This window comes from Colias croceus, chromosome 9 (assembly GCF_905220415.1).
Source record: "Colias croceus chromosome 9, ilColCroc2.1".
NCBI classification, from domain to species: Eukaryota; Metazoa; Arthropoda; class Insecta; order Lepidoptera; family Pieridae; genus Colias; species Colias croceus.
In genome coordinates this window covers 10,642,050-10,653,269 of record NC_059545.1, presented here as the reverse complement: position 1 = coordinate 10,653,269, position 11,220 = coordinate 10,642,050, and the positions used below count along the sequence as shown (strand labels likewise).

Below are 11,220 nucleotides of genomic sequence, written 5' to 3'. Positions count from 1 at the left end.
AAATAGCGTATGATCTTATTTTAATCATTTATTTTATTTTCATTATTTTTAAATACTTTAGGTTAAAATTAGTTTATCAGCGTTCGTGAAACAGCTGTATCTATATAAATAGTTTGTTATTATGTTATTGATATGTTGATTTGTATCCATACAATCAGTTATTAATTATGTATGTTTTAATACGTTGTTAAATAAACAGTATGATCTTAATGAGTTTTAATCAGTCAGTTGAACAATATTGTATATTTATTAATGGGATTTTGTATTGTACAACTTAAAAATTTATCGTTTTTGCGATAACTGAATTATACCTAAAAAAATAATTATTATTGTTAGTAGGTATTTAAAAACTTGAGAAAATGTTTATGGGAATTAAATTTGATATCTATAAGTTTAAGCTCAATTAATACAGATTACTAAAATGTACCTAGAGCTTACATAACAGTACAATAATAAATAACAATATAGGTTTAAGATACGTTAATAAAAGGCAAGGGTTATGAGTTAAATTGCTCGTTAGTATACTGGCTTGATTTCTATATTACCTACTTTTAATTTTTACAATTGTAATTGCGATGAATATGTAGGTATTAAATGAATTATTGACAGCAATGAAATAAAAACGTCTGGCGACTCTACATTTTTATAACTCTCCTTTTCTATTAACACTGTAAGAGATATTGAAAGAAAGGAAATGATGGATAAATACAGTAGTATGCACACTAGAATAAGGTTGAATATGATTTTAAAAGTTCCTTTCCCAAAGGCCTTAAAATTTTATGGCTCTCATTCTTCCACCTCATATACGAATCTATAAGATTTGATGGCGAAAGTATACGCTGTTTGATTGCAGCGCGTTGTTTTCAATTTAAACTTTTGTTATTGTTGCCGTATCTAATATCATCAATTCTCACTCACCGATAAAAAAGTTTCTCAAACAAAGTCGCGAGCGTACGGCGTAAGCTCGTAAGCTCCCGCCCCTCGGTTAGTCTGCCGGCGGCCTTCGACCGGCGCGCACGTGTTTCAGCCGCTCAGTTCCGCGAGTGAGTGTCAGTGAGTGAGCATGTTCGTCCGCGTCGTGGCTCTCCTCGCCACCGCGGCCCTGGTCTTATCAGCTGCACCCCCCGATCCTTGCTATGAAGACGGTCGACCGCGTCGCTGCATTCCAGATTTCGTGAATGCCGCCTTTGGAAATCCAGTCGTCGCTTCTTCCACCTGTGGAAAGAGAGGTCCCGAGCGCTTGTGCGATCCACCAGGAGACCAGAACCCAGAGAATGCTTGTCGAGTTTGTGATGCCGCTCGTTCAGATAGACGGCACCCTCCAGCACATTTAACTGACTTAAACAACCCGCACGACGTGACTTGTTGGCGATCTGCCGCTCTACCACCGGCGTCTTACGATTCCCCACCAGATAATGTGTCTTTGACTCTATCCTTGGGAAAGAAATATGAGCTTACGTATGTCAGTCTTCAGTTTTGTCCCAAAGCAGCAAGACCTGACTCTGTGGCCATATACAAGAGCGCCGATTACGGTATCACTTGGCAGCCCTTTCAATTCTACTCCAGCCAGTGTAGACGGGTATATGGGCGGCCAAATAAAGCGACAGTTACATCTGCAAATGAGCAGGAGGCTAGGTGTTCTGATTCGCATAGATTGGGGGAGAATTCTGGCGGAGCGAGATTAGCTTTCAGTACTTTGGAGGGGCGCCCGAGCGCGGCCAACTTCGATATATCGCCTGTGCTGCAAGACTGGGTGACGGCCACCGATGTGCGAGTGGTCTTCAACAGATTGCACATGGTTAACGAAGGGGATGAGGTGGATAGCAAGAAGCAGGCGGGTTCTGGCACGCAGCATTACGCGGTTTCGGATTTCGCGGTCGGCGGTCGTTGCAAATGCAATGGGCATGCCTCTAGATGCATTCCGACAAAGGGTGAAGACGGTCAGACGATGCAGCTGGCCTGCGACTGCAAGCACAACACGGCTGGACGAGATTGCGAGAGATGCAAGCCGTTCCACTTTGACCGGCCCTGGGGACGCGCTACTGCAAGGGACGCCAATGAATGCAAAGGTTTGTTTTAATAGCCTATTTCATGATATGAATATTAGTGAACACGCCGAGTAATGTGTTCAAATAAGTCTAAAGTATATGTTTGAAGAATCCATATGAAATGTATATAAAAATTCAATAAACAATATTCAATAAATGTAAATAGGGTAAACGCAGCTATCAACGACCCATCGAAAATCTGAAGGTATTACCGACCTATAAAAGTAATTCGAAATTTAAACGTTTCCAGAACTATTCTAGCTATAGGTAGGCAAAGTTATACACGAATGTATTACTTGAGCATCGTATACTTTAACGTTAGAGTGAGTAACTGAGCAAAAAAGAGTTAAAATGCGTAAGTTGCTGCGGGGTAGCGTGGAAGCAGGACGTGTCGTACTGTTCCGTTGTTCCTTCGGGTAAGTACTGTGAGTATCTTTTTAAGACATTTACAAACAAATGACATCTATACTTTAATTTATATTACTAAATGTCAATGCATTTAAGTGTCAACTTTTCATTTCTTACAACATTTTATTAATAAAAAGTAATTTGAAACGATAAAACTTAAAATTAAAATGGGACGGTGTTAGCTTCACCAGTTTAAGCCGCGGCAGGTATCATCGACCCGTAAGTCGGCAATGGCAGCAACGTAACTTTTTGTTTTATTTTCTTTTATGTTATTATATCACACTAACACAAGTGGTTTTATGGACCAGTTTAAATCTAAGCTATGAGTCTTCATAAAAATCTATTAGCGACTAAACTTTTTTGTCTAGTGTTGTGTCTTTTAGCGTTGTCAATTTATAAAAAGTTATGATATTTTCGAGGATCCCTATCGAATAGTTACAGAAGTAAATCATTGTTTTTTTTTTTGTTTAAACAATATGCATTTGTTCATATTTTGTATGACATTAATCAATTATAATCTATTTTATAGTCTGATGATCAAATGAATTAAAATAACCATTTTTTTATGGGTCGGTAATACAATTTAGGTTTATACTTACATACTTTAATACCGACCCATGTGGGTCGGCAATAGCAACTATAGGAAGCTATTACCGATCGAATATAGATTGTTTAGTTTCTCATCTACAAATTCAAATTCAAATTGCTTTATTTGCAGAATGTAGAATAAAGATGTTTGTATATACAGATAATATTGATCCTTAAACATTCTGCTCGTAATTGAGCGTGCAAATATATTTTTATTACTTTTATGACATAATAGGTGCCTATTAAAAATTATATTTTTAGGTTAAATTTAAAAAATTATATTTTTAGGTTTTTAGGTTAAATTAACATAAAACATATAATTAGGTATATTTTTTCCAGAAATATGGAGCCACGAAAGCGGCGAAAAGTATTCAGTAAAACACAACTCGCCGAAGCAATCAATCAAATAGCATAACGAAATATCCTAGAGTTTGAAATCCTTAATTTAATATATGTACATATATTAATAGTATTATGTTGATTAATTTAAAAGTTTATAATTATTTAGTTCATTACTAAAAAGTACTCATTTGTTTTATTAAAAATAACTACAATTAAAAAATACGAATATATTTGCATTTTTATTTCATTTTATTAAGATCGGTAATCATCATCATCACTAGCTTCTATACATTCCATTGCTGGAAAAAGGCTTCCTCTCACATACGATCGGGAATAGCTGCATAAAAATCGTTAATAGCTTCACAGCCGTTTTTATGGGTCGGTAATAGCAACAATCGACTAAGTCACATTGTAAATTATTTTTTACAAGATAATCCTTTATTAGAATGTATTTGCTTCAATAAATACATTTTTTATACATAACACTAGCATATAAAATGAAATTATAAATCTTTAGAAGAACCAGTATACTTAAAAAATATGGTTGATTTTGAAATTGCCTTAGAGGGGTCGTTAATACCTGCGTTTACCTTACAGTATATTATATAAAATAATCTATACATCCCAATCTATATGATTTATGAATGATGAAGAATTATACATTAAAACATGAGCTTAAGATAATATCAATTAAGAAATTATAATTTTATCTCATTACTTGTCGAATAAAATTATATAGGGTCATAATTTTGTGTTTATCGATAGCTTAAATGAGATTGGAAGATATTAAATATTTGCGTTATCATTAAATAATAAATACACAGTGATTGTTGGAGCGGATGTTTTAATGATGGAAATAATGGGTTCTTCGTAGTGATGTCCGAAATCTTGTATCGATATATCGTATCGTTTTTTATCGATACACGATAATATCCTATTGCACTTATCTGTGGACACGATAAATCTAATACAACAAAATGACTATTATGTGTATAGTGAATGGATGTTGTCGTTCTAACAACGGCAAGAGATTTGAAAATACGGCCTTGCGTGTATTCTGAATATTGTTAAGATATCATTTTGTACAAAATGTTAAATTTTCTATACCTATAAGCACAAGCTCATGAAATTACTAACATTCTTTTACTCGCCAATAATGTTAAAAATGAGTATTTTTTTGTTTTCTTCTATAATATAATATAATGCAAAAAATAATATTTGAATAGTAAAAATGGGCATATTGTCTTAATTTTAAGCAGTCTATTGTATCACAATAACATCTATCTAAATCGCAAAATTCATCGAAATCGATCCAATAGTTTAGTACATCTATCGACAAGGCTATAATATCGTATCACCTGCCTATTCCCTCATAAAACCCACTATAATGGGTATAACAAAGACCTGTACTTAGGACTGTAGTTTGAATTAGCTTTTGGTTAAGTATAATTTAATAATGGTAGAATAAACAATTGGTATTTATGGCTATTAAATTGTATAGTGGGAGCGTAATTAGATTATTTAATACTAGTAACCCGCTTCGAACTTGCATGAGCTTTTTTCCATACTACTTTAAGCTCAAAGTCAAAACTTTTTTGTTCAAGTAAACTGACAAGTTTCATTAATAGTTAGTTTCTTAAACTATTACGGATTCTGTATGTCATTTCAACTGAGAATAATCGACAAGAAACTAGATAGTATCTATCTTTACTATTACTTGCATAATATAATTTTTGTATGTTTAAAGCTCTATCCATTCCGCATAGGTAACTTTTTTTTTTTTTTTAATGGGGAAATCTAGCATAGATACCCACGGTCTCCGGGGAAAAGGCCGTGGGTTATGTCGGATTCCTACCAACCAAAACCCCACTGTGTTCCGTCAAGCCGCAACAACGACAGGGCCACGGGTATGTGTAGAATTCATCCGTGACCCCATCAGCGGCAGCCCGTCGCCGGGCCCAAACAATCCGTATAGGTACCTAGTCAAGACTTTATACGTTATTGAATAAAAAATATCTATGTATAATACAAGTTTGAGCCATATATGATATAATGCTATAAAATCTTATGGTTCAAAAATAATAAATCTTTATTATACTATACTCTCCTACTTTCTTATTACTATAATTCGCTCCATCCATTATTACAGATAAAATATTGTGTTAGGTACAATATTCGTACTTAAATCGTCCTTTACTCGACGATTTACATACCTTACCTACGAGTAAGTACTCGAAAACGTGCCAAAAAAGAACCCAAAACAACATAACTATCTTCTGTCACAGTCGGCTAAAAACATTTACACCGTTTCCTTTACACAAAGTATCTAACTGTCTTAATATCAAATGTTTGACTTTATATCAGCACTTCTTTTTAAGGTAACACCTACGGAACATCCATTTTGGCGTGTTTGCACCCACACAAGATTTAATTAATATTGGCTTGTACTTGAACTGCGAGATTCGTAATGTGAAAGTTTCATCAATGTTGATTAAGCCGTTTTGGTAACGGGGTACAAATTTTAACAAGTAGATATCTATTTACGTACAAGATGTTTCAGCAAGAGAAAGTATAATGTTAATAGGTACATTAAAAAACTATTCAAAAGTACCCAATAGTTTTTTCTTAAAGAAAGACAAAAATAAATCGACGTACGATAATACCTAATGAAATCAATAATTAAAAATTAAAAAAAATAATCACCATTAAACTCAATGCAAAATATTCTACAACCAAGTTATTAGTTTTTTCACCAGTCAATACCTAACGCGATAGGCTTGACTTTTTTATACTCTCTAGAACTTTCCTTAAAATAGTAACCTTATCGAGAAAGTCAGTTAAAAATACAATTATCAAACATGACCCCAAACTTAATTGTATCACAAGATAAGTCTAATTTATTTTTTATCTCGACGAATTATAGTCAATAACAATGCGACTGCGCCCACGCTATGATTTGTGGCCCGGGTTTGTCTATTATCATAAATATATATCAACTTTTTAATTTTATTAATGTCCGGACGATTTTGAGATATTTGAACTATAGCAATGTATGTTCAATGGTTTATCAGTTTTGAATAGGTACTTCCTTCTTGGTATTAACTATCAATTTACCTGTATAAAATACCGAAAAAAGAGCTTACATTATTTATTAGGTTTTCTAAACATATATGTAATACGTATTTATAAAATTATAAAAATGTTACCTTTTTATTTTGCCTAGCAAAAGACAATCAAAATCTATTGTTATAATTTATCAATAACAGTAAGACTAAATAAATAAATATATCAATAAATCTAACCTGTTGTTCAATTCATATAAAAATAACTTTTTTCCATAGCTTTTTTCGCTCACAATGCACTAAGAACTAAAACTAAATTAAGCGGAGAAGTAAAGCCTACATACAAAATAACGATAATACTTTATTCATGCCCATTGCCAAGATTCGTAAATCCTATACCAAATATTTTTTACTCTATAAAAACTTTTCAATTATGATTTTATTACACACCTATTTAATTTTTTAAACGCCTCGTAATCCGTAGGCACGAAATAAAAAAGAAACAATTGATCGACAACCTTTCCACTATAAAATAAATCTCATGCGCGACCATAAAGAACAGAGTTTTAACACTAAAAACTCGTAAACTGTGAATGGAGATCAAATCAGGCTTGATTTATTTGAAGGAATTACGAATGGGACTGGTTGTATTGTAAGAAGTAATGTAATTCATTTGGGAATGTAAAATTGCATTTTTTATGTTAGTGTCGTATAAATTGCGTTGCACTTTCTGTTAACGAGAAATAGCTTCGCTTAGTTTTGCACAGGATGTAAATGTCTGGGTAATAAGAAGGAATTAGTGAAGTTCATTCTCTATTTGTAAAATATCTCTCTTTGTAGAGCAAATAAATACCATTTTATAATGGCGTCTTTCATGAATAGAAAAATCCTGCTTATTTCGTTATATCAATAAACTAATTACTTAGATTACTTTATTATTGTGTATGTAAAGAATACATTTGTTTTTTCTGTGCTATTTATTATCTGTTGTGTGTTGTGACGTGTGTGTTTGACATTTAAAGTGACATTGAGGCTCTGTATTCTCTGTATTTTCTGATTTCTCTGATTGTCAATTTTTTTTTATGGATTAAAGGCTTTAAATGTTGTTTTTTTATTACAACGAAAAAAAACGCAACTGTCTTTAATTCATTTCCCAATATTATTATCATTATAAAACAACATTTTCTGCAAATATTTCACGAAGTATGGAGAAGTTAAGATTTGATTTTTGTGTGAAAACAGCACCAGATGGAAAATCGAACGTGATTTGCATAACCTCAATAGGAACACCTGATGGTAAAACTTTTGCCATACCGGCCGACTATCAAAATGCAAGTTTACATAAAGTTATAACAAATACATCAAACTATGCCAAGATAAGAAAAACATTGAATAAAAGACATCAGACAAGGAAAATATGGATAACTTTAACTGAGGAAATATCAAAGACTTATTTAGATGAAGAACAAAATATACAGTTTAATGATTTTTATCTTGAAGAGATTAAGGAAAACATAAATGATCAAGAATCTTTCACTAGAAGCTCAAATGAAACATTAGAGAAATTATTAGAGAAATTACTTGAAGAAAAGCAAAAAAAATCTGAAACTCAAAACTTGGGGAAAATTGCAAAGGATTTTGTGATTGAAAAATTCACTGGTAGAAATACAAATGCTTACCAATGGATTAAGGATTTCAACAAAGAATGTGAACGCTTTCATATTAATGAAGACAGAAAAAAAATTGAAATTTTAAAACAGTTTTTAGAATATCCTAGTGTGAATTGGTACAGTTGTATGTTAATAAAATTAACAATAGAATCAGAGTGGATTAAATGGGAAAAAAACTTTTGTGAAACATTTGGAAACAAAGGTTGGTCGCCAATCAGATATGCTCTTGGATTTAAATACCAAACAGGTTCATTGCTTGAGTACGCATTAAAAAAAGAAAAATTGTTATTAGAGGTGAGGAAGACGATTGATACTGGTACTCTTATAGACCTTATAGCCGCAGGCCTGCCTAATAGCCTTAGTGATAAAATTGACCGAGAGACATTACAAGAAACCGAAGACCTCTACAACGAGATAGGGAAATTAGAACATCTTGTTGCGAGGAACAAATATGAAAAAAAATACCACACATACTCTGACATAAAAACAAAAAAATATGAAGAAAAGAAACCCTGCCAAATTTGTGCTACTGAGAAAAAAGTGAAACGTTTTCACCCCGAGGAAACCTGCTGGTTCAATGTTAAAAACCAAAAGGCAATGGTGAAAAGTGTAAATAACTCGGAATTAGAAATTGAACTTAATAAGGAGAATCCAAAAAACTAGAAATACCACCATTAATAAAAGTAAAGTTGTTATTAAATGATACTTTAAAAGTTACCGCAATTTATGATTCTGGTTCAAATGTATCTTTAATTAATGCAAAATTATTGAAAATACATGAAAAAGAAGAAGACATACTTTATAAGCAAACTGCAAACTTGAAAACTATTAATGGTGAGAAGAAAACAAAAGGTATGGTAACACTAAAAATAAAAATATATAATATTGAAAGTAAAATGAATGTTTTTGTTATAGATAATGAAAATTTTCACTATGATTTTCTCATTGGTTTGGATTGTATAAAAAAATTTAAATTACTCCAAGATGAAAAATTGAATATCATACAACGTAATTTTGAAAAAAAAAACGAGAATAATGTTCAAAATAAAGAGAATAACAAAAATGAAGGCTCCCTAATGGATATTTTCAATTCAATGAATGACGAAATTCCTGATGTACTAGGTGACAAAAACCAACAAGATATTTCTCTATGCTCTGAGGTACCAAAAAAAAACATGAACCATAAAAACAGATGCGAAATTAATTTCAATGAACATATAAACTTCAGTGAATTTGAAATTTCAGTAAACCACCTCGACTTATGTAAACAAACTGAAATTGATAAACTTATAGAGAAATACAAATCAGTCTTTGCCAAGGACAAATACGACGTTGGTACTGTACGAGATTATGAAGCTCAGATTGACTTGACAGTAGATAAATATTGCTACAAGCGCCCATACAGATGCTCAATGGAAGATAGAAAAGAAATTGAAAATCAAATATCAAAACTATTGAAAAACAATTTAATCGAGGAATCATATAGCCCTTTTGCTGCTCCGGTGACCCTGGCATATAAAAAAGAAGATGGGAAAAGATCGAGACTGTGTATAGATTTCCGGGAATTGAATAAAATTGTTATCCCTCAATCACAGCCTTTTCCTTTGATTGAAGACTTGATGGTGAAGACTGTAAACTGTGAGTTTTATTCTACTTTTGATATAAATTCAGCGTTTTGGTCCATTCCTTTGAAGGTTCAAGACAGATATAAGACGGCATTTGTCACGCAAGAAGGCCATTTCCAGTGGACATGTCTCCCATTTGGTTTAAAGACAGCTCCGGCGATTTTCCAAAGAATATTGACAAACATAATAAGAAAATACAAACTATCAGATTTTGCAGTAAATTTTATCGATGATATTTTAATTTTTTCAAAAAATTTCAGTGACCACATAACACATATATCAAAACTGCTGGAGGCAATACAAACGGAAGGATTTAGACTGAAATTCTCGAAATGCACTTTTGCAAACAATCATGCCAAATATTTGGGACACATAATAGAAAAGAATTCAGTTAGACCTCTCAAAGATTATTTAACAGCTGTCAGGAACTTCCCCATTCCAGAAACAAGAAAAAATATACGCCAGTTCCTTGGAAAAGTAAACTTTTATCATAAATTTGTGCCACATAATGCAATTATTCTGGATCCATTACACAATTTACTACGGAAAGATGTAAAATTTCTATGGACCAAAGATTGCCAGGAATCATTTGATAAAATAAAAGAATTACTATGCTCAAAACCAATTCTAAAAATATTTGACCCAGAACAACCAATAAAAATTTACACTGATGCTAGTATTAAAGGAGTGGGAGCTGTGTTAAAACAGGAAGATGAAAACGGAATAAATAAACCTGTAGCTTACTTTTCAAAAAAATTGACAGAGACGCAAAAGAAAAAGAAGGCTATATTTTTGGAATGCTTAGCAATAAAGGAAGCTGTAAAATACTGGCAGCACTGGCTTATGAATAAAGAATTTGTAGTATATTCAGATCATAAACCATTAGAAAATATGAACATCAAGTCTAGGACTGATGAGGAGCTGGGTGATTTGACATATTATTTATCCCAATACAATTTTAAGATAAAATATAACCCGGGACTGTCAAATCAAGAAGCTGACTGTTTAAGCAGAAATCCAGTCTTAGAAACTAATGACAATACAGAAGATTTTTTAAAAGTTGTTAACTTAATAAACATAAAAGATATAAAACAGGACCAAGACACAAATCTAAATCTACAAGATGAAAAATCAAAATTTATACTAGAGAATAACATTTATTACAAAAAGAATAAAAACAGGAAAAAAATTATACTATCAGAAGCATTTAGCAAAACATTAATTAGAGATGTCCACAATACTTACTGCCACATTGGGATAACCCAAATGATAAATAAAATAACCCCTTTCTATACAGCAAAGAATATCATCGCAAACATTAAGAAAATTTGTGAACAATGTGACATTTGTATAAAAAACAAATCAAGAAGGAAGACAAAATTTGGGTTAATGTCCCACTTAGGCCCAGCAACACACCCATTTGAAATTATGTCAATCGATACCATTGGAGGTTTCGGAGGATCAAGGTCCACAAAAA

General features: G+C 32.4%; 1 protein-coding gene across 2 annotated transcripts in view; it reads left to right on the top strand.

The window, feature by feature from the left end:
• Positions 1–985: 985 nt before the first annotated feature.
• Positions 986–11,220, top strand: part of LOC123694672 (netrin-B-like) — a 127,282-nt gene continuing 117,047 nt past the window's right edge. For both annotated transcript variants that reach the window (XM_045640167.1, XM_045640168.1), the window contains exon 1: positions 986–2,069. In XM_045640167.1, the coding sequence (XP_045496123.1) occupies positions 1,064–2,069 (1,006 nt within the window). In that variant the 5' untranslated portion in view covers positions 986–1,063. The remainder of the gene's footprint in view (positions 2,070–11,220) is intronic.